Here is a 23,929-nt window from a genome sequence, read left to right as displayed (position 1 = left end):
TCGCTATACGCTTCTTTATTCCCAAGTAGCACGTAGTGTTAATACCCTGTATTTTGGAACGGATCGTACTACTTAACCCGAGATTGCTAGTCAATGCATCGGCGCTCTCTATCTTACGAGTCAGTGGTTGAATGTTTGAGTCCGAATCTGGGAAGATTCTTAGCGTCAATAGGATCATAGCAATTGCCACACAAAGGTTCTGTGATTGTTTTTGTTTTCATAGGAAGACTTGCGTCATAATTGACCCAAAACAGCTTTCTCGCTTTTTTTTATTGAATCATATCATCAAACAATTTTTCCAGTGTACAGTGCATTCAGCCCAAAAATTTACTCGATTCAGTAAACAAGCACGTATCTCATTCACTTGATTCACTAAAGATGATTTTTGTTCCAATCATTATTAGAGGGATCGTGTGGTGTGAAATACAATCGAATCAAATCCGTCCTATATATTTATTTTCACTATCCGATTCTACACATGGTTTGAAAAAAAGTTTGTGCCAAAACTGCCGTGAAGAACACTGAGCCGGAAAGGTGCAAATACATTATTAAAATGTCTTATTTGGCTGCTCTTATTGCTAATTTTTCATCACACACATAAAAAACGAGGTGCATGAAAACGGTGCGCGCGAGTAAATAAAAACATTTGATATTAGCCAACTCTCAGTCGTTTGCAGTTTGCAGTCTGCAGTCGGTCACTTCCTTCTAAAAAAGTATTTATCGTACGGACTGTCTTTAGTGGTCGTGTTGGCCGCGTTCGAACGTTCATTGAAGTTAGTCCTGTCCAACTCGAGATCTTCGAAATCGTTGGAAAATTCCCGGTCGACCTCTTCCAATTCATCGTCCTCCTCGTGGGTTGTGTTTTCCGATTTAATCATGGCGGACCGTTTCGGAAGGGCCGGGGACCGCTTAGCAATGGAGGATATTTTGCCCGGTTGCTGTTGTGACCAGTTACTATCGAAAGATCCACCATATCCACTATCCTGGACGGTCCCGGAGACGTTGCTTCCATTATTTCGGCGAGATCCATTAACTTCCGGAACTTCTGATGTGGAATAAAATGCCTGTGTCATGCGTGCAGCACTCGATGCACTGTTGCTTGTAGTCAAAGGATTAATCGGAACAGCTTCATCGTAGAAACGTGTCGAATTAAAATTTCCTCCGTTTTTCTGTGCCGATGGTTTTGAGTTGTTATTTCGGTCGTTTTTAGTTTTTACAAATTGATCAACAGTTACGGATCCCATTTCGCTAGGACTTAGTTGAACAGTGCCCGTTCTGGGATCAATATGCTTGTGCGAAGCGTCCTTCACGGTAGTGTTGATTTTCTTTTCTGACCGCTCCATTGCCGCTACCGAGGAGACATGTCCTGGAACTGCCGTCCTGGAAGCGGTAGACGTCGGTGTAGCGGATCCCGAATCGTCCTCCTCTTCCTCTTCCGTAATTACCGAAGATTGAATCCAGTCGCGGATCCTATTCTTCTTCTCAATACGATCAACCGTTGTCTCAATACCACACTGAGCCAAAGTGGATAAGAGTCGATTTTTTTCCTCGACACTACTGTGGAAGGAATACATAGAGGGGCACAGTTCATCCGGTTCATTATCGGCCATTTCTTTTTCTGCACTCTTGGCAAGCCACCTGTCATCCAGGTACTTCTGCACATCGCTCAGTGTCTTCAATCGTCGCTCCGGCCGAGGATCCAGAAACTTCTTGAATATCTTGCAAGCCCTAGCTGATAACAGTTTGAACAGCTTAGGGCATCGTTTCATTGGAAATGTCAGCGTGGCACTATGCCACTGTTGATATCTGGAAAAGTAACAAAATCGTAGCAAAACGGTGGTATTGGATGCATTTGGCTCTACTCACCTGTTGAAGCGGGGATCGTCTGCGGAAGCCTTTTGCCACGGCAAGCAACCTGTCAGGCATACAAAACATACAATACCAAATTGCCAAACATCGTGTGCAGTTTCAGTCCTGGAAGGTACCGAAGCATTAGGTGATTTTATTTACCAGTTAACAAAATATTCTTAGTCTCACTTGTATTTATCATCAGTTTTCACCGTCAGCACTTCCGGTGGGCTGTACGGTAACCATTCGTTCCGCCGTAGAACTTCCTCGCCGATGCGACGGGACTCTCCGAAGTCACACAGCTTGATGCGAGCGAAATCGGAACGAAACACCAGCACATTGTCCAGCTTGATGTCCCGGTGGATGAGTTCCCTGTTGAGATGGATCGAAATAAGTAGAAAATTAAGAAATGATTGAACTGTCAGCAATTGGGTAAGAAAGTCAGATATTGGGTCTAAAAATAAGTTTTGAGGGATTTAAACTTGATGAAGGGGTGAGCATATAAATGTTTTAGATTAGTATGAATAGATGTGTTTTCTAGTTTTGAAAATGTTAAATTTTTTTTTACCGAAACGCTGTTGTGGAGAGCATTCTCTATCAGCAAAACGCTAGACGGGCTTAGAAAGTTCAAAAGTGGTCATGTTGAAATAATATATGTCAACAAGGTTTTTTTTAAATAACTATTTATTGGAACATGAATTAAAATTAAATTATTAAGATTTCAATAGGGTGTTTAGCAACAAGTGGTGACTTTTCAGCCCTATTATATGTACGATTTGGTTATTACCATGAGGACATCATTTGCTTCAGCAATTCTGAGATTTTTGTGTAGGGAAAATTCTAAACCTACTTGTATTGTGTAATGGGGAAGAGGAACTTATATACTAACTTACTTACTAATACAAAGAGCGAATCGATTCAATTGAAGATTGCATCGATTTTTGTCGGAATTTGCTTATAATATTATGTGACATTACATCTAATGGTTCTATATTTGTGAATCTGTGTAACTCATTTGTACTAAACCAGGGAGGACGCTTCAAAATCATTTTCAGAATTTTATTCTGAATCCTTTGAAGCGTTTTCTTCCTGGTGGAACAACAACTTGACCAAATTGGTACTGCATAAAGCATGGCTGGTCTGAAAATTTGTTTATAAATTAACAATTTGTTTTTAAGACAGAGCTTAGAATTTCTGTTTATAAGAGGATATAAACAAGAGGATTAATATATTTATTACACTTTGCCTGGATTCCTTCAATGTGATCCTTGGAAGTGAGTTTCATTCAACAAGGATAATTTGCCTAATTCAACTACAACTAAAAAGGATCACTTCGGTCAATTTGACATGTATGTCATGTTTCTCATTTTATACTTAACTAGCAACAGACGGAGAGAAAATATGGAAATGCATGAAACAGCGAAAAATGAAAATTTTGCGAAAAAATACCGCCCAGAGGAAGGATTTGAACCTTAACCCCTACTTTTTTACGAGGAGATGCTCTACCAACTACGCTACTCTGGAACATGTGTAGAACACACTCCACAACGCGACGAATAAAATAGTGCTAAACTTGTGCGTGATACAACACGCAATCCTGGTGTGTAGAACCTTCTCTAGTTAATCCTAAGCTCGCTAGCGGGATGATTTGTAATTTACTTTATTCTTTTGTGCCTTGCTATCACACGTCAATTTTGCTCAGCTATATAATGGTTCGCCACTGATGTGCATTGGAAGCAAACGATAACAGATTGCTTTCTCTAGCAATGATTACAGATAAAACACATTGTGTTCGTTTTACCTATTTTGGAGTTTGTGTTACGATAGAAGCAGTCTTGAACTTACTTTCATACACATCAATATCACGTTTGCAACGTTTATCATTTTTGTCATGTTTGTCCTGTTTGTCATGTTTGTCATGTTTGTCATGTTTGTCATGTTTGTCATGTTTGTCATGTTTGTCATGTTTGTCATGTTTGTCATGTTTGTCATGTTTGTCATGTTTGTCATGTTTGTCATGTTTGTCATGTTTGTCATGTTTGTCATGTTTGTCATGTTTGTCATGTTTGTCATGTTTGTCATGTTTGTCATGTTTGTCATGTTTGTCATGTTTGTCATGTTTGTCATGTTTGTCATGTTTGTCATGTTTGTCATGTTTTCATGTTTGTCATGTTTGTCATGTTTGTCATGTTTGTCATGTTTGTCATGTTTGTCATGTTTGTCATGTTTGTCATGTTTGTCATGTTTGTCATGTTTGTCATGTTTGTCATGTTTTTCATGTGTGTCATGTGTGTCATGTGTGTCATGTGTGTCATGTGTGTCATGTGTGTCATGTGTGTCATGTGTGTCATGTGTGTCATGTGTGTCATGTGTGTCATGTGTGTCATGTGTGTCATGTGTGTCATGTGTGTCATGTGTGTCATGTGTGTCATGTGTGTCATGTGTGTCATGTGTGTCATGTGTGTCATGTGTGTCATGTGTGTCATGTGTGTCATGTGTGTCATGTGTGTCATGTGTGTCATGTGTGTCATGTGTGTCAGGTGTGTCATGTGTGTCATGTGTGTCATGTGTGTCATGTGTGTCATGTGTGTCATGTGTGTCATGTTTGTCATGTTTGTCATGTTTGTCATGTTTGTCATGTTTGTCATGTTTGTCATGTTTGTCATGTTTGTCATGTTTGTCATGTTTGTCATGTTTGTCATGTTTGTCATGTTTGTCATGTTTGTCATGTTTGTCATGTTTGTCATGTTTGTCATGTTTGTCATGTTTGTCATGTTTGTCATGTTTGTCATGTTTGTCATGTTTGTCATGTTTGTCATGTTTGTCATGTTTGTCATGTTTGTCATGTTTGTCATGTTTGTCATGTTTGTCATGTTTGTCATGTTTGTCATGTTTGTCATGTTTGTCATGTTTGTCATGTTTGTCATGTTTGTCATGTTTGTCATGTTTGTCATGTTTGTCATGTTTTTCATGTGTGTCATGTGTGTCATGTGTGTCATGTGTGTCATGTGTGTCATGTGTGTCATGTGTGTCATGTGTGTCATGTGTGTCATGTGTGTCATGTGTGTCATGTGTGTCATGTGTGTCATGTGTGTCATGTGTGTCATGTGTGTCATGTGTGTCATGTGTGTCATGTGTGTCATGTGTGTCATGTGTGTCATGTGTGTCAGGTGTGTCATGTGTGTCATGTGTGTCATGTGTGTCATGTGTGTCATGTGTGTCAGGTGTGTCATGTGTGTCATGTGTGTCATGTGTGTCATGTGTGTCATGTGTGTCATGTGTGTCATGTGTGTCATGTGTGTCATGTGTGTCATGTGTGTCATGTGTGTCATGTGTGTCATGTGTGTCATGTGTGTCATGTGTGTCATGTGTGTCATGTGTGTCATGTGTGTCATGTGTGTCATGTGTGTCATGTATGTCATGTATGTCATGTATGTCATGTATGTCATGTATATCATGTATGTCATGTATGTCATGTTGTCATGTATGTTCTTTTGGTCATTTGAGTCAGTTTGGTTATTTTTGTCGTTTTGTTCATTTGTTTCGAGATTTTTTACTATTAAAAATTATCGATTCGCTCCGATTTGGATAAAATATTGCATACGTTTTCAATATGACAAACTATACATTTTACTTCGAAGGAGATACCAGTTCAACTCTAAATGTTCTAAGAAAAATGCGAATGATATTTTGCATGCACATTCTTTAATCGTTCAATTGTTCAAAAATGGTGTCCAAGTAGAAGTTGTATCCTATAATCGTTCGATCTGTGAAAACTGAGCGTTAAAAAACAAAGTTAAATTTTTTTTCAAGAATTAGAAAAACATTGAACCACAGTTATTCATTCGTACTTTTTTCATTCGGATAATTTCAGTCACGCTGATTTATTTGGGCTGATTTATGACACAAATTCATTCAGATTGATTCAGGAAGGTAACAAAAGCGCCGTATATAGGGCAACCAAGCCGAAAGCCATAAGTATCAGTAATAATACAATAGTTTTTGATAATTGATCATTGGTCACTTTCTAAACAAATTAGTGCGGATAGAAGAAAATGCGATTTATCGATTACATCACTTATGTATATATCTCTGGAACTACAAGTGTCCGCCATTAGATTTTCGAGCCTAATGTTGTAAAGGAAGTTTTCAAACGAGCATAAGCTTATAAAAATAGGTTTAGCCGTCTCCGAGAATATTTAGTAAGAATAGAAACATGTGTTTTGTTGGTTACGTGTCCCGGGTTGGCGGTTCAATGCATAGGACGCTGGTCTTACAAGCCAGCTGTCGTCTGTTCGAGCCCCGACCTGGAAGAATTCTTAGTGTAAGTAGGATCCATAGAACTAGCCATGCAATGATTCTGTACACTAAGAATCAGCTGCGAAGTCTGTTGAAACAGAAAGGCCAAATTCCACCACAGGAATGTAATGCCAAGACTTTGACTTGACTTTGTTGGTTACGTCACTTGTGCCATTGTATCGTCGTCACTTATGTCATGTTGAATAAACCTAAGCTTGTTGAAATCAGTTCAGCCATCTCCATTGAAAACATTGAGCAGAGAGAAAATTTTTCGAGAGCTGCATACACATTTTGCGATCTCGTTGAGCTCAATCGAATGGTATAAAACATATAGGGGTCTCTGGCTCTTATCAAAAGTCTATTTTCCCAGCGATATAGCTTTTGACAGAAAATTTCTCTTTAATACTAGAAGATTTTTGGAAATAAATATGTTCATTGTGAGCTTTCTCCTAAAAGTAACCGTTCTCTAAATAATTTTTGAAAAGACACTAATCGCATTAATGTCCCGTGTTATTTCAATAACAACATTATTTTCATGTTTCGTTTTCGACTTATTAGTGCAGTGGCAGTCTATGTTGGACTACTAATGCCACCTAGTGGCTCGGAATAAAGCTCTAAGCGAATATGAAGTTAATGCTTCCACCATCACACTTTAGAAGACAAAAAGCAGGTAAAATAAACCATATGTACTTCACAAAACCATTTGACCTGAGCAATCATCACCCTTAAGTGACTATTAAATATTGCTAGCAGTGCAGTAAAACTTCTTTCAATCCAATTGAAACTGAATGTGGAACACATTGACGACTGCAGTAAACTTCACTCTCTGACACACACAATGTTTGCTGACTGCACGAACGGTCAGCATTCAATTCTTCACTCGTTTCTCTTCAATCGAGGCTCAGTTCAACCACCGTCAGTTGATCTTTTGAAGTAACAAAATATCTCTTTCCATAGTGTGAGAGCGGCCTTCAAATGAGGTTCATGTAAACATTCGAATTGGTTCAAGATAATATATGAAAGATAAACCAGATAGCTGAAATATCAATCACCGAATACACATAACTTGATTGTTGCCTCCTTCAGTTTTCATTTTTAATACTTTACTCAATTTATAATTCTATTCGTTTGAACTTGCTTACTACCAAGAGCGAAGGCAATGAAGCAGCTAGACTACGTGGCACTTGAAACTGAGCAAGCAAAACTTCAAATGACTAGGTACGATTATTCAACTGACGCTGAATTCTGGGAGCTTTACTTGAAAATGGCAGCAAAAGTCAAATGAACTATTAGGGATATGCTGACGGTCAGCGGCCATAAATTTCATTTTCATCTTGTATTATTCGATTGAAAATGAAATTTTACCGCACTGGTTGCTGTTCCGAAAGTTTTCACTTTGCTTCGTTCGGCACATCAGTAAAGATGATTCTCTTCTGTGTAAAAACAGAGTTTTGAAAGTAGCACAAACCTTACGTCTATGATGAACTGAAAGGTGACAACAGTAATTCAGCATAAACTGTTAATGCGCTGATGAACCGAGGACGAAACGTAAAAAGATTAGTTATGCCCACTTTGCATACCTCTGAATCACAAATTTAATAACAAGACTTTTATTTGTTTTTTTTTTTTCAAAAATCAATCTTGCGTCAGATTGTTTTTCACGGTGTAAAGTCAATTATTTGATTTGCTGAAGACATTTGCAAAGTTTCAGATTTACATTGATTGTAATTTTGTAAGATTTCTGAAACACAAAATTACTGAAGTAAAAAATCCAAAACATTATTGGAAGCAAATTGAACTAACCTAGGTGAAGTAAAACGAAAACCGTAAGTGTCCAGTGTAAAAGTGAAAAAATATTTTTGAATGTTCTCTAAATATCAATTCTTACTTCTGATGCATATAATCGATGGCAGAAGCCAGCTGCCGAGCGACCCGCTTCGTGTGCAACTCTCCTATTCCGCTATCCGAAACATTTGAAGTCAAATCGCCTGTAACGTGAAAATGAATTCCTTTAGTTGGCTTGCAAACCGAGAATCCACTGTGGCACTTACCTAGAGGCGCATACTCTTGCGTGAACACGTAGAAGCCGGCCGTCTCAAACGCCACATCGTACGTGGTGACGATGTTTTTGTGGTGGCCCAGGTGCAGACTAAAATGGAATTCTTTGTAGAAATCCGTCAGCGACACGAACGGCTTCGGTAGCAGCTTCAGCACCATCTCCGTGTCGGTGGCCCGATGCTCGACGAGCAAAATCTTACCGAACCATCCTTCGCCCACAATCTGCAGGATGTCAAACTCATCGGAAAGGGTGACCTTGTCCAGTTCGAACTCCCGGATCTTGTGAATGTTTCCGTTGGATTTCCTCCCAGTGGCCGTCGATCCGTGTCCTGCCATTGTCTCATTTGTGGTTCCGAACGGCGGCCGGCAGTGTTCCGCGCGAAACTTGGTATCGCTTGGTGTGTCTGGCGGGCGGCTCCGAATCGGCTGTTCCCGACGTTTATCTGGGGGTGGCAGAATGTAGAAAGAGGAAGTAATTGAATATCGCATCAACATTGTTTTGTTTTTTACATTGTATAACAAAGTTTCGAAATTGTCAAAAACGTTACCAACTTGCTTTGCGGATATTGAAAAATTGTGAATTAAAAAAATTACTCATAGTCACTACGACATTAGTTTCACAGATCACTTTAATATCAAAAGTAGCATCGTTCAATAAGTTTCGGATTGGTTTGGGGGAACAAACTAAAAGCCGAATGATACGATAAGAACTCGTCCGAATCTCTGCCACTAGTTAGTTTTGTCTGTAATAATCAGCTGTTTCTTGCTGAGATCCACCAAAACCTCATCAAAAATGAATGTTCTCACTTTATTTTGTAGTGGTCATCCCCCTGCTGAAGATGCCCTTTTACATAAATGTTTAATGATTCCATCACTATTTCAACAAGCGCAGGTCGGCAGGGGGGAAAACTAAAGAACACCTGTACTCCTCAGTAACGCAGCCGGTGAAGGATATAAATGCCAACCGTTCAGTTCCGTGTTCACTCATTCAGTTTTCTAAAGGATTCAAAGTAGCACAATGTTGGCTAGAGTGCCGTTCTTAGTGGTTGCTCTGGTGGTGTTTTGTTCAAAACCTGCCAGGGCAGACGATTTCCCGTCTTTAATATCGTCAAATGCTTCGATAGGTGAGTTACAACGATTTGGATTGGCATTTAAAAATGAGTGCAGAATTCTACGGTTGTCAAAACAGCTGTGATTTTGGACCGAGAGTACCTGGATAACACTTACAACGAACTGCTAAACGGAACCAAATACCTGTTCGAAAGGATATTGCGGGATAATTTCAAAAATGGTGGATTGGTGGTGAAATATTTTTCCTGGACCAGTATTAATCTACGAAGAGGTTCGTAATGGATTTGTAAAGCTAATGTGATAAACCAGATTGTGGTCAAATTTTCGGACAGATTTTACTGCCGTGCTTTCTGTGTCCAACTGCGAAAACACCTGGGATGTGTACAGGAATGCGGCGAAGGAAAATCTGGTTGTTATGAGCATTACGGATTCCGACTGCCCACGATTGCCAGTTCATAACGCGATCATGGTATTTTGTCACGATTTTAATACGTTGTTATGGTTAGTTCGATTTATTTCGTTGTAGATTCCAAAAACAATATTTTCTACGGGAAACTTTGAAGAACTGCCCCAAGTTATAATGGATATGAAAACGATCAATGCCTTCAGGTGGAAAGCGGCGGTGGTTTTGTATGACGATAGTTTTGGTGAATGAGATGAGATTTTCATGTGAATGGAAATAAATTCCAACATCAGTTTTTTTTTTCATGTCACCACACTGTCCTCTAGATCGTGACGTCATCGCACGGGGTGTCCTTGCGCTGTCGAAAGAATCCGACGAAGTGACCCCTCTGTCTGTGTCTATGTTCCGCATCGAAAGTCACACGCACATGTGGGATAAGCGTAAAGCGGTGAGGAAGGTTTTGCTGAGTTTGCCCACTCAATATATCGGTATTAGAGGCTCTGTTTAACAACCAGAGGCATTTTGTGCATTGTGTGAATATTTTCATTACAGGTACTAATTTTATTGGCATTGTTACTACTCAAACCATGGAGCTGCTGATGGAAATCGCGAAGGTTAGTTATTTTGTGCATTTTTATTTAAATCAGTTCAACCTGTCGACCCTTTTGTGTATCCATTTATTCATTTATTTCGTCAAGACAATATGGATATAATAACCAGGATCTCGGCAATCAGGGATTTTTCTTTGAAACTATTGCGTAATGTTTTTGATGTTCCAAAAAGTCATTGCTGATTTGTCAAATGCAAGTTAGTGTCATGTACAATTTAGTGAAATGAAATTCTTGCCAAGTGAAGAGTATTTGCGAGAAATGGTTATTCATTAGTTTGTTTAAAAAACTACAAGGATCAGCCCCATGGGGTTGTTCGAAACCATTGGTGTGGAACAAGGCAACCAAAATTTCTAATGATTCTGCAATCAAAAAGTTCAATCAATCGTCACACCTTTGAATCCGTAATAGCACGAAAGTCTGCTTAAATTGATTTTGATTAGGAACCAACACCGAACATCGTTTGTCTTAATTTGTATTTGTTTTATAGCTGACGAAATTACACCAATTTCCAAAATGTATGCAATTATATCTATTTACATACTTGCGATTCCGATATTTAAACTTTTCTTCAATAAGCTTGTTATTTTTATAGCGTTAAGTTTCTCTACCAATCAGCGATTTCGGTTGAAACGATAAACGATTTCGGTTGAAGCGGTCAATCAAGTTCATCTTATATAAATTAGAAATTATTCTTAAGCACTCAAAATTTACCCTGGGGCAGTTGTCAATTTCAAGTTTTGTATGCAAGAAGTTATTTTTATAGCGTTAAGTTTCTCTACCAATCAGCGATTTCGGTTGAAACGATAAACGATTTCGGTTGAAGCGGTCAATCAAGTTCATCTTATATAAATTAGAAATTATTCTTAAGCACTCAAAATTTACCCTGGGGCAGTTGTCAATTTCTCAGGCGAAACGACATAACATGGAATTTCATCCGAGCTTGCATGACACAAGATCAGAGTATACCAATTGAAGCTTCAAACAGTTTTATAGCTTTTTGTCTTGCTGTCTAGCAACAACCTACCTCTAGCATGCTACGCGTAGGACTTAAACGTTAGCTACAATTTCGCTTCTATTTATAGATTCGCGTGCTTCAAACAGCTTCGCTTTTGCATCGATTGACCAATCAGAGCGATGCTTTCACTTTGATATATCGCTTACTTCTTCAAAACCGTCGTCTATGGTAGAGAAATCCGGATGCCGGGCAGACAACATAGGACACTGCTCGCTACTAATCAAAATTTCAATCATATATAATTGAAAATACGTGGCTTAAAATATTCAAATCGAAACTTAGAAATATTTCCAATCAAATGATGAAATAATATTAATAGTTGATACAAAATAGACTGAGCTGTAAGTGTTTATAACCTGACCACATTTCTACGTGTATTTTTACTTGAGTTTCTGATTTGCACCCCTATATAGAAAATAAGGACATAAAAAACATGTTCCACATAAAAAAATGTGCTGCTATGATCCATCGAACTCTTGTTGAAGCTTACGGAGAACATGCTCCATCGGTCGCAACTTGTAAATATTGATTTACACGATTTCAAAATGCGGATTTCTGTATGAAATCCAAAGAACACGTATGAAATGCCGAATCGCAAGGATGGTCGAACGAAGGCAATACCCAAACTCAAAAATAAATGGCGGAGAGATTAAACGTTCGTCTTCAATCCGTTTCGGATTGGTACACGTCATGCGAAAAGTTCAGAAGGTAGAAACAATGACAACAGGAAAAGACGAGTGAAATTTCAATTTCGATATGAAACAACGAATTTTTATGTGTAACACATTTTTGTTTTCTATATAGGGGTGCAAATAGATAATAGATAGATATGTGGTCAGCTGTTGAACACTTACAGCTCAGTCAGTTTAGTATCAATCAGTACTATTGTTTCACCAATTGATTGGAAATATTTCTACGTATTGATTTGAATGTACATAACCATGTATTTTCAATTATATATCATTGCTTGTTGAATAATAGCTAGCAGTGTCCTTCTCTGTCCGCTAAAAATCTCCGGCATACCGGATTTTTCTAACGTAGACGACGGTTTTGAAGGAGTATGTGATATATCAATGGGAAAGCATCTCTCTGATTGGTCAATCGATTCGAAAGCGAAGCTGTTGGAAGCACGCGAAGCTATAAATATAAGCGAAATTATAGCTAACGTTTCAGTCCTAGGTGTAGCATGCAGCGATGTCAGATCTACGAAAATCTCGGTAGATCTACGGATTTAGAGATAATCTACGGATGTACGGATCCGTAGATGAAATCTAAGGAACAATACAGAAAGCGCTGTACAACGATTCGAAGCCTAATAGGTATGGCTGATCTTGCACACTTAAAAAAAACCCTGTGATTTTACATCTTATTAGATGCACATAAATGGAGCGTCGCAGTTTACGTAAATTTACGTCGAAAAACATTTAATATTGTGTCTAAAACTCCATACATGAAATTCATTGAAATAAAAAAAAAAAGAATACTAATAGCAAACGCCGCGACTTGAACCGAGAATCATTGGATTGCAAGTACGTCTGTTAGTCGACCGAGCCACAGAAGCATACATCTGCTTGGCTGATAAAAGGTGCATTTAAATTCATACAGTCGCACCTGCTAGCAGAACGCAAGTTACAGTCGAAACCAGTAAAATTCAAGCTCATCTAACATTAAGTCATTACAAATGAGATTTTCCGTCATTTGACAAATTAGGTCTCTATGAATTACATCGTATGAAGGATCAAGTCACCTGTAAAATTCAATTTTTTTTTGTGTGTGTGTCATGCGAGTTCGGATGAAATTCCATGTTATATCGTTTTCGCCTGAGAAAATATTTAAATCTTGAGCCTATTACTTACATGTTATTAAAGTCCTGTATTTTCAACAGATATACTTGATACTTATAATGCGATTTTTTCTAAGATAAAGTTGTGTTTATTTTAGTTATAGTAAAGTCAGTAAAGCAATAGTTAATAAAGTAATAGTCAAGTCAACCTGTTTTCAGTATAGATTATAGTGGCGATCCTGTGATTATAAGCACTTGTTACTATGTTACTAGAGATGTCCATCTCCTCTGTGAGACGAAGAGCAAATATTATTTCTCCCCTCGCACTGACAACATCAACGAGAGCTCTTACACACATATACATCACTGTTATATAAAGTGTGCACGCATCATGAGAGCGCTTGTTTATTATCTTTCGCCTGTAGCACTGGATTACTCCAAAATTTTCTGAGGTGGATGCAAATATTCTCACCGAAGTGGGCATGCCGGTGAGCACTCTGGTGTACGGTTCGCATAAGAGAAGCGTGGAGCACGCATATTAAGCAAAAACGCAATTTATCGTTGAAATTTAGTTTTTCCATGCTGCGAAAAAGATTTTCATAGAAAGGCCAGCGCTACCTTCTGTAAATTTAAAAATTAAATCACAGCGATGTGGTTCACTGCGAAGAGAATGTGGTTCACCCGCATCAGCTTCTTTAACAACAAGCACACACTCAAAGTCTGTCTATTCGACACTGAGAAGAAGTGCGCTTTCCTTCCTGTGCGGGTTTCGTTAGCTGGATACACAGTGTAGGAATGACACTTACACAATGGTGTATCACTCTAGTGAAATGCCATCACTGGTTACCATCTCCCCGTTATAAATAATCTTATGACCGCATTACATTCGTACTATAGAATAACTATTTAGTTGATACAAATGTTGTCGAATTATTTCGATTCACAAAAAAAGGCGGGCGGGTAATGTCACCGACCTAACTGGAGCACGTGAATGTGAATAATACTGACATGCTTTTTTCACATTTACGAATATATATATAATCGTTATTATGTGATGATTGTCTGAATTTTGCAATATTTACTGCTTCGAAAACAATTTACATTTACTGCTTCGAAAACAAACTGTCCCAGGAAGTATGGACGCACTTTGATTTTGCTGTAAATAATTCACAATAGTTAGATATTCAAATTATATTCGATAAACTGATAATATTAGACTACAACAACAGAATAATATTCTCAACATTTGCTACTTAGCCATTGTAGACTAGCTGGCGCACCTTCTTGCGAACGTTCCTCATTAAATACCGTACAGACTTCTTGGCGACAAGTTTTGACACTTTTTTCCAATCTTTTTTGAATTGTTCAATGGTTTCGGCTGCCGAGACATGTTTCCTAAGATGTGCCTTCGTTAATGCCCAAAATTCCTCAATTGGTCGAAGTTGTGGGCAATTTGGTGGATTCATGTCTTTTGGGACGAAAGTGACATTTTTGGTAGTATACCATTCTACCGTTGATTTCGAGTAGTGGCAAGAAGCAAGATTTCGCCAGAAGACAACAGGATCCTTGTGGCTTCGAACTTACTCCTTCCATTTTTTCTATCTTTCTCAGTGACAGTCCGCGTTCTGTGCACCATTTGTACACAATATTTCGACGTTGTTCTGCTGAAAGTCCACTCATTTCGAAACAAACTAATGAAAACGAATAAACAACTGCACAAGTGGTTAGAGAAGTATGTCAACAACAGGACGCAGCCATAAAAATTAACAGATTCTGAACCGTTGCAAAATGGCAGCGGTTTTTGGTTGCGTCCATACCTTCTGGGACAGTCTTTATTCTATCATACAATTAAATAAAACGGAGCAAATGATAGTAAAAAATACAATAAACATTGTTATTGTATTAAATTTGATCAGTATCTAAGGGGGGAAAACAGATTGGAAAATGACATGCGAAAACCGCAGATACGAAACTCAAACCCGTGGCTAGCTTCTAACCGAGGAAATTTTTTTGTAAAAAATCGAGGACACGCACCATCGCCGATGTACTCCATACATACTATATTTCCAGGTATCCATAACTTTTACATATGTTTAGGTATCAAACTGAAAATTTGATAGAATATGAATGACAGATGTGGAAACCTAAAAAATTATCAGTTTATTTAGTGTACGAACATCTTTGTACTCTTGACAGTACAAAGGGAGCCGGTCCGGATGGACTCAAGCCGTCGATCGTCAAACAATGTTCATCGTCGTTGGCATTACCTGTGTCCGTACTTTTCAATCGATCGCTTGCTGAGAATACTTTTCCGACCCAGTGGAAAAAGGCTTTGATTTTACCATTATACAAAAACGGTAACGTTCATAATGTCACTAACTACAGAGGAATTTCAATTCTGAGCTGCATTCCCAAAGTTTTTGAAAGTATGCTACTAGGAATTCTGTATCCGGCAGTTAAAAATGTAATCTCATCGGCCCAACACGGTTTTATCAAAAAAACGATCGGCCACAACGAATCTGATGAGTTATGTGTCGACGCTTGTTAGCAAAATGGAAAAACGACAACAGATCGACGCAATATAAGTTGACTTTTCCAAAGCTTTTGACTGCGTACCACATCTACTTTCTGTTGAGAAATTGAAACGATATGGCTTCCCAAACTGGCTAACCTCTTGGATTTTTTCATACCTTATAAATCGTAGTGCATCTGTTCGACTTGATTCTTCGTTTTCAAGTAGTTTCATTATCACATCTGGAGTACCCCAAGGAAGTCATCCTGGGCCACTACTAACGTCTTTTAATACCATGTATGCTGACGATCTGAAAATTTATCGCATCAACACTACGCTAGCGGACTGCTGTGCTCTGCAAATGGACATGGAAACGATATTGACATGGTGTGACAGAAACGGTATGAAGGTGAATATAGAAAAATCAGATGTTATTACGTTTTCCCGTATACGCTCGCCTATTGTGTTTGAGTACGCTATGAACACCATCCCAGTTGTACGAGTATCATCTGTTAAGGATCTAGGTATGATTCTCGATTGCAAGCTTCGTTTTACGGAACACTACGGGACTAATCAAACGTGTAACTCGAGACTTCACAGACGTCTTAAGACACTTTACATTTCCCTGGTTCGGAGCATCCTTGAGTACGGAGTTATTGTGTGGTCCCCGTATCACTCCATTCATATCAATCGTATCGAACGTGTTCAAAAGAGCTTTTTGAGATTTGCTCTTAGACGACTTCCTTGGCAAAATCGGTTCTATCAGTTTGCCTACTTTACGTGATAGGCGAATCTTCCTACAGCAACTATTCGTTTTCGACTTGCTCTCAAGCGACATTGACTGTGATGCTCTTTTAGCTAAATTGGATATCAACGTTCCAAGCAGATTGCTAGGCCGAATGGATTTCTTCCGATCATCAGTTCATAGAACGGCCAAAAAAATCCATTGTACGTTTGCTGTCAACAATTCAATAGAGTTTTTAATTTATTTGATATTAATATTAGCAAAGAGACTTTCAAACAAAGAATAAGATTAGGATTAAATTAGTATAAGTCTAAGTCTGCGCGAAATTATTTTTTTAACTCGAAGACAAATAAATAAATAAATAAATAAATATTTTGCAGCAGACGACAACTTCCAAACTTGCTTAGGAGAAAGATCGTACGAATACAAAGTGTTAGTGATAAAACTTTTGTTTATATGTTTTGAATGCTTGAAAAAGGTAGAGGCCCCCCGTTTTAATCAACAGGGGTACTTTATAATACTTTCCCCTACTGTGCGAGAGTATATTCAAGCATTCTTTCTCATTTACTATAAACCAAACTGCCCGTTTCAGGAGCTGAAGATGGTCAATCCGATGTCTCAATGGCTATATGTTATTGCGGACACCACGTCGGAGAGAAATAATATTTCATCAATACACCAGATGCTCGCCGAAGGTGACAATGTCGCGTTTGTGTACAATTTGAGAAAAGAATCTCAATCCTGTGAGGTACCTTTCATTGATTAGCATAACCAATAGACAAATAAGAATGCAATATTTTTTTATTACTATTATCAATTGTTCCACCAGTCTCACATTCTGTGCTACATCGAAAACTTGATCAACTCGTTGGTGCATGCACTGTCGAAACTGATCCGTGAGGAGAAGGCAATCTACGGTCAAATTGCTGACGAGGAATGGGAAGTGATACGGATGACGAAGGTCGAGCGAAGGAAAGAAATTCTCAAAATTATGAAAGTAAGTATGAGACTAACTTTACTGCAATATAATATTTTGGATTGCTCTTGCAGAATGATCTTACTGATAAGGACAACTGCAATCTTTGCTCCAGATGGAAGGTGCAAACGGGACAAACTTGGGGCTACGCATATCGAATGATTTCAGGTGTGTTTGAAAACAAAATTATGGTATCTTCAACTGGAATGATTTTTTTTTAAAATTCAATAGGCGAATCGGAATCTCCTGGTCCTGTAGCAAAATCGAAGCAGCCCGAAATTGTGGATGTTGGCTATTGGACACCGCAGGATGGATTCATGATGCAGGATTTTCTGTTCCCTCACATTGCCGATAAGTTTCGTGGAGTCCATTTAAATTTCTACAGTTACCATGTAAGGCCGACTAGATCGTTCGAAAAAAGTTAACAAGAATAATATGTTTGATTGCAGAATCCACCATGGCAGTTTGTGGCGCTTAATGAAAGTGGTCATCCACACTTGTCCCATGGAGTGGTTCTGGACGTCTTGAAGGAACTCTCCAGAAAGTTGAATTTTACCTACACCATAACAATTGCGCAGACCAATTTGGAATACATAGGGAACATGACGGACGATGGCAACAGTACGGTAATTATTCGAAACTCAGTACAGTACTGTGCTGAATCGAAAGAATGAAATTTTTTTATTTGCATTTCCGTTGATGAATTTTGCGCTATTTTTTCACACTTTTACACGCATATGATCTGTCAAATCACGTATTTCGAAGCGATTTACGAAAGGCTTATATCATGAATCAAATACGTCTAGATTCCCTAGTGTAATATACCGGAACCTGGATTTACAAATTAAATCGAGTTGGTTCGTAGAAAAAGTTTACCTTATTTGGAATTCGCTTTTTAAAAATTCGAATTTATGGAAATTTATTCGATTTTATGGAAATTATAAGATTGGATCGAAATCCAATTGATAATGTAAATTTTACAGTTTTCGCTGTGCAATATCAATACGCAATGCAAAATTAGCAGAAAAAAAATATACCACACCAAATAGTGATTACATGGCGAAAGACTTTGCTTTACTTCCAACTGGTTGATGCTGATGATGATGTTCATGCACTATCTAGATTAAACCCAATGAAACGCTATTTGACATGAATTTGATTTAAAGCAGTAATCGGAGCGCAGCATTTGACGCAGCGTTTCAATGGTGCGTTTGAATTGGCATAGTCAAATCCTGCACTCCTGATACTTCTGTGTATGATATTCAAACTAAATAGGGTAATATTAATCAACTCCATAACACGCTTTGTGATTGGACATGTTTTTCTTATAGTTATAATTATTACTCATCGCAGCATGTCTGTTAATATTATTAGCTGTTTTTATTGATGATATTCGCCCTTTTTCTGAATAACGACGTATTGGTTTTTCGATCGAATATGGTTCGGCCGAATCCTAGCTACCTTTGATTTTGCTAGCATTATTAGGAATACAAATGGAATACGATCATAAAATCAATACGACGTTATTCAGAATAAGAGCGATTACTCCACCACAACGGTATCATCATGAAACATAGAATTTCGATTGGACCGACGAAATAAACTCACTTAACGAGCCTAAAAGTATTGATATCGGCTAATCGATATCCGAGAAAATTGAGCGGTAATCAGTTTTGACGTTAACGTCACTTTTACCATCACATCATCGGAACTGTAAGTGACAGCCATCTGAACTTCAAACCTGTTCAATGAACACAGAGTAGCGTTAAAACGAACCGGACTTTGTTGAAATGTTGATTCCGAATCAGACAGTAATACTGATAACGATGAAGACATTTACGAGTATAAATTCTAAGTAAAATCAAAATTTATCCTATCAAAAATTGTTTGTTGCAGAATTCATTATAATATCTACAGTAAATATGTGATATAATATAATAATACTAACTAGTATTATTTATTGTTAACCAAAAACTTTACTTATTTCCACCTCTGGTCCATACCTATTCATTCGAACTTGCTCTATACCAACATCTAAGACAACGAAGTAAGTAGTTGGCATTTGTAAATGAGCAAACAAAAATAGGTATGGTTATTCAACCGCCGATAAGTTCTGGGAGTTTCATTTGAGTATGGCCACAAAAGTCAATTGAATGAGAAGGGATAGTGAATGGCCATAAATTTGATTTTCATCAAATAATGTTCAATCGAAAATTAAAGTTTACCGCACTGATCGATTTATCCATCACGCTGTATTCGTCCCCTAAAGCACAAGTTGGTGGAGCTGAATTGAAAGAGCATCAATGAAAACTGAAACAGAAGTCATGTCTAAACATTTAGATGCCCTTTGTTGTTTTTGAACAGATGAAATTTATATGTCAGCTGAAAGCAATGTAAGGCAATCATCCGTTTGTTCATCATTTGTTTTTTCAGAAGCCAAACTGAATATCTGACAATATATTGTTCGTCTCGACCCAAATGACGAGACATCAGAGAATATTTTGTTCAAACGATTTCCGAATGCCGGATAATATTGCAATGGATTTGTATATGACGACAGCTTCTGGATGGCGATAGCTTTCACTTATCTTGAGCCAGGTTGAATAATATTTCGCTCAAGAAGCATTATTGTTACAAGACCAAATTTTTAACAACCGTCCTTTTACCAGGTTATGACCACATATTCGTCTCCAAGTTGATTTTTTTGTTGAATCCAGGAGCATCATTGTTACAAGACAAAAGTGCCGTTGAAAAATCCATCAGTAAACAGACGCTATCAATAGGGTCGTAATTTGAAGGTGCTTTACGGATAGTTGCGTTGGAAAAACAAACTTTTCCAATATCGTTGAGATCACTAACGTCCCCGTTAATCTGAACGTATTCCATTGTGTACTCATTGCAGTTTCTGCACATGGTAAACTGGATGCACTTAGAAATAAATACTGCTAAAGCTAGCACAAAAATAAAATTTATTGGAAAATACGAGTAAATCACCATCTTGTTAATCTTATTTTCCCATACCTGGTTAAAACGTATCTCAAGAATTTACTTAGATTCTGAGTTTGTGTACTTTCATTTGATCCTGGATGCATTCTACTAAGAATTTACCAAAAGTGCACAATCTCAGAATCTAGGTATATTATGGAGATACTTTGGAGTGCCTTTTCAAAATTTACCCCCTGAGAGAGTGATAAGTTTTTGATCGTGAATATCTCTTGTTGTATCTAACGAATCAACATAATTTTTGCTACATGCCATCGGAAATATGATCACAATTTTATGATAAAATATTCAGCTGTTTGACATAATCTCAAATAATTCAAAATTAAACTTTTCTGAAATGTTTGGTATGAACGAGTATCAAAGAGGATAATTCATAAGGCGCGTTTGTCTTTCTCGTATTTTTAAGGCTCGTAGCTCAGTGAGCAGTGAAAGGATTTATATAATCTAACTACCAATAGAATCGAAATTTTTCAACTTAAGCGTGTATAGAAAAAACATTGAAGTATTTCAATAGTACACTATTGAAAAACCTGTCTCATTTGACCCATGTCAACACCAGCCAATCAGAACGCGTTCTGAGGAAGAGAACAAAATACGTGCTGCTGTACAACAAATCGTTCGAGAAAATGTTCCAAATAGTGTTTAATATCGTAGTGAGTTCCATAATTTGGTCCTTCTGAAAGGCAGGAATGAATCCCGTACAGCATCCGGATAGTTTCTTTCAATGAAATGCAAATCCAAAATGAAATAATCGAAATTAAAATTCTCTATGCTGCTTTTTTTATAGCCGTTAGGACCGCCCATTAGTGAAAAAGCTACAAACCCTCTTAACAAAAATTGGATCAGTTTGGATTCTATCACCACTGCGAGCAGAAGTATTTTGTGTCGTTTGCAAAGCTAGTTTCGCTTCCGACAAGAGCGATTACGTCACAGCTGCCAGTCATTTGCATTGGTGAAAAAGCAACGGTGGAGAGCATTACATAAAATCAGCCATTCTAATGGTTCTAAAAGTTTTCTAAAGAACTATTAGGATTTCTTGCTCGCAAATCGAAGGGAAATATCCTCAGTTGAGTGCAAATCTAGAACTGTTTGATTTGATTTTTGCGCTTTTCGCAGTGTGAAATTCACAGTAAGCTAGATCAAGTGAAGCCTTCTTTGTTTTTGCGAAAAATGTGTAAAAGGGGAATGCTTGCATAATTCATACAATTGACCAACTAATTGATATTCGGAAAATCGGAAGTGTTAAGGAACATGTCAGTTGTTTTCGTATTCACGACATCCAGTTATGTCTCTAACATAACATATCAGGAAATCGTTAGATTGAAACAAATCACCTGTTATTTATTGCAAAATTTCTATATTTCAGTTCAACAAAGATGTTCACACGGTAACTACTGACGTACCGGCAGAAATACTGAAGCAATTGATGGACAATAAGGTATTCGTTATCAGTAGATATGTTTTGTTCATTTCTGTAACCATGAATCATGAGCTGAATTTCAATACTTCTTACTAGATTCTTTTAGCCGCTGTTGGTGCCACGGTAAGTGAGAAGCAAAAGAAATACATTACATTTTCCAAACCGATCAGCATTCAAACGTACAGTTTCATTGTATCACGGCCAAGGTATGTTGAAATCGTAGGTGGAAAATGGACACTTTATTGAATCGAATTTATTTCCCTTTCTTACAGGGAACTAAGCAGAGTATTTCTTTTCTTGTCGCCCTTCACTGTTGATGTGAGTTACTAACATGAGAGAATTTTACGAACTGATTTACTGTAATTTATACGTTATTTTTGAACAGACCTGGATGTGCCTTGCAGCAACGATCCTTCTCATGGCACCAATGTTGTACATAATACATCGGTCAAGTCCATTTTATGGGCACATTGGAAAAAACAACACCATCGGTCTGGGAAAACTGAACAATTGTTTCTGGTACATTTACGGGGCCTTATTGCAGCAAGGTAACGCGTAGGATAACTGACTCCAACTTTTGATAGTAGAACTATTCTTTCGTCAACAGGAGGTTTGTATTTGCCGTATGCGGACAGTGGTCGTATCATCATCGGTACCTGGTGGTTGGGTAAGTATTCCAATAAAGTTAGTTGAATACAACACTTAATATCTGCTCATCTGCTTGCAGTTGTCCTGGTACTGGTCACCACCTACTGCGGAAACTTGGTCGCCTTTCTAACCTTCCCGAAGATTGCTATTCCCATTACGACAATTTCACAGTTGGTCAAAAATCAGCAGGGCGTTTCGTGGAGCATTCGAAAAGGTACTTTTTTGGAGCAGTTCTTGTTGGTAAATTGCAGATTTTTTCCCGCAAATGACAATCCTAAATGTTAATTCGACTTACAGGAAACCGACGACCCCAAATACGTCCGACTGTACAACGGGGCAAAATTTATTACCGAAGAATCGGATCAGATAGTCCGATCGATTCGGGAGGGTCACCACGTGCACATCGACTGGAGAACGAATTTGAACTATCTGATGAAACGAGAGTTCCTGAAGAACGACCGATGCGACTTCGTGCTTAGTATGGATGAGTTTTTGGACGAACAGATAGCCTTAGCGATGCCGAAGAACAGCCCCTACATTGATGTGATCAACGACGAACTGATTAAGATGCAACAGTTTGGATTCATGCAGCGCTGGCTGAAGAAATATTTACCTTCCCAGGACAAGTGCTCGAAGGTGCGACGAAGCTCGGAGGTGGAGAATCATACCGTCAATAATGATGATATGGCTGGATGCTATTATATTCTGCTGATTGGATTTTCCATGGGAATGGCGATGTTTCTGGTGGAATATGTCTGGCGCTGGTACAAGAAATCCAGAAAGGCGAAACTGCAGCCATATACGGATTGAGCATATAGGGATCAAAGCAAATTTCAAAAGTTCCACAGCAAAGAACGCGCCAGCTATATGCTATTGATATTTGCCTTGGTCCTTGCTGTAATCTACTTTAAGTCACTGCTCGTTGCTATTTTGTGGGATTGACCTGAATTATTGTGGAACGTGCACCTCTTTGTAAGCAGTAGTATGCTTGATGATTCCAACAAGTAACATAATCACATCTACGTAAATCGGCAACACTTTCGTCTTCTTTGAAGATCATTTAAATCAAATTAAAAGCGACAGCTGTCGAATGTTTGGAGTGCTTCGTGTTTGTTCGAATCGTTTCCTCTTGAATGGGTTAAATACGAAAGCAAAAGCCCCAGCTAGCAACCAGACTAACGCAAAAGCACGGAGTCGCGAGCACCGAATCTGAAAATAGTCTAACACGTTTGGTCATTCCACCGATCATTTCCCCACTCACCTGTTGACTAGAATGACTGACTAGCTCAGCGTCAAATTTACGCGTGAAAAATAAAGCATCGGACGGCGGTTTGCTCAATCAGTTGCTTTCGAGATGCCGGTTTTCGGCCTGACGTAACTCACTTAGCTATCTGTCTTCGGAAAATGAAACAGGCCTCTCAGTCAGGCAGTTAGGTAAAAGACTCGGCTACTCGGCTTTTCTGTTAGTCATTAACGCGAACCGCTTAAATTCTCTTTTAATAACAAAGGCACAAATATATGCACACAATCTAATTAC

The 23,929-nt window shown here is 38.3% G+C and overlaps 2 protein-coding genes across 5 annotated transcripts in view; one reads left to right on the top strand and one right to left on the bottom strand.

Annotated features, from left to right (window-relative positions):
* Nucleotides 1-239: 239 nt before the first annotated feature.
* Nucleotides 240-23,929, bottom strand: part of LOC131435260 (serine/threonine-protein kinase meng-po) — a 39,487-nt gene continuing 15,797 nt past the window's right edge. For 3 of the 4 annotated variants that reach the window (XM_058602945.1, XM_058602942.1, XM_058602946.1), the window contains exons 2-6: nucleotides 8,199-8,648; nucleotides 8,036-8,135; nucleotides 2,038-2,220; nucleotides 1,867-1,974; nucleotides 240-1,806 (exon numbers count right to left, since the gene is read on the bottom strand). In XM_058602945.1, coding sequence (XP_058458928.1) covers nucleotides 696-1,806; nucleotides 1,867-1,974; nucleotides 2,038-2,220; nucleotides 8,036-8,135; nucleotides 8,199-8,541 — 1,845 coding nt within the window. In that variant the 5' untranslated portion in view covers nucleotides 8,542-8,648 and the 3' untranslated portion in view covers nucleotides 240-695. Of the gene's footprint in view, nucleotides 1,807-1,866; nucleotides 1,975-2,037; nucleotides 2,221-8,035; nucleotides 8,136-8,198; nucleotides 8,649-8,753; nucleotides 8,985-23,929 lie in introns of those variants that run through there. The other variant, XM_058602943.1, reaches the window with a different exon arrangement.
* On the top strand, nucleotides 9,184-23,923 carry LOC131435259 (ionotropic receptor 93a). Its single transcript, XM_058602941.1, has 18 exons — nucleotides 9,184-9,329; nucleotides 9,395-9,547; nucleotides 9,609-9,745; nucleotides 9,803-9,923; nucleotides 10,006-10,167; nucleotides 10,232-10,293; nucleotides 16,938-17,093; nucleotides 17,175-17,342; nucleotides 17,396-17,489; nucleotides 17,553-17,713; nucleotides 17,771-17,947; nucleotides 21,691-21,762; nucleotides 21,841-21,950; nucleotides 22,017-22,062; nucleotides 22,130-22,292; nucleotides 22,352-22,411; nucleotides 22,472-22,632; nucleotides 22,690-23,923. Exons 1-18 carry the CDS (start codon nucleotides 9,224-9,226, stop codon nucleotides 23,200-23,202), a joined length of 2,622 nt encoding a protein of 873 aa, XP_058458924.1. The 5' UTR covers nucleotides 9,184-9,223; the 3' UTR covers nucleotides 23,203-23,923.

The sequence above is a fragment of the Malaya genurostris genome, chromosome 3 (assembly GCF_030247185.1).
Source record: "Malaya genurostris strain Urasoe2022 chromosome 3, Malgen_1.1, whole genome shotgun sequence".
NCBI classification, from domain to species: domain Eukaryota; kingdom Metazoa; phylum Arthropoda; class Insecta; order Diptera; family Culicidae; genus Malaya; species Malaya genurostris.
This window is presented reverse-complemented; position numbering and strand designations above follow the sequence as displayed.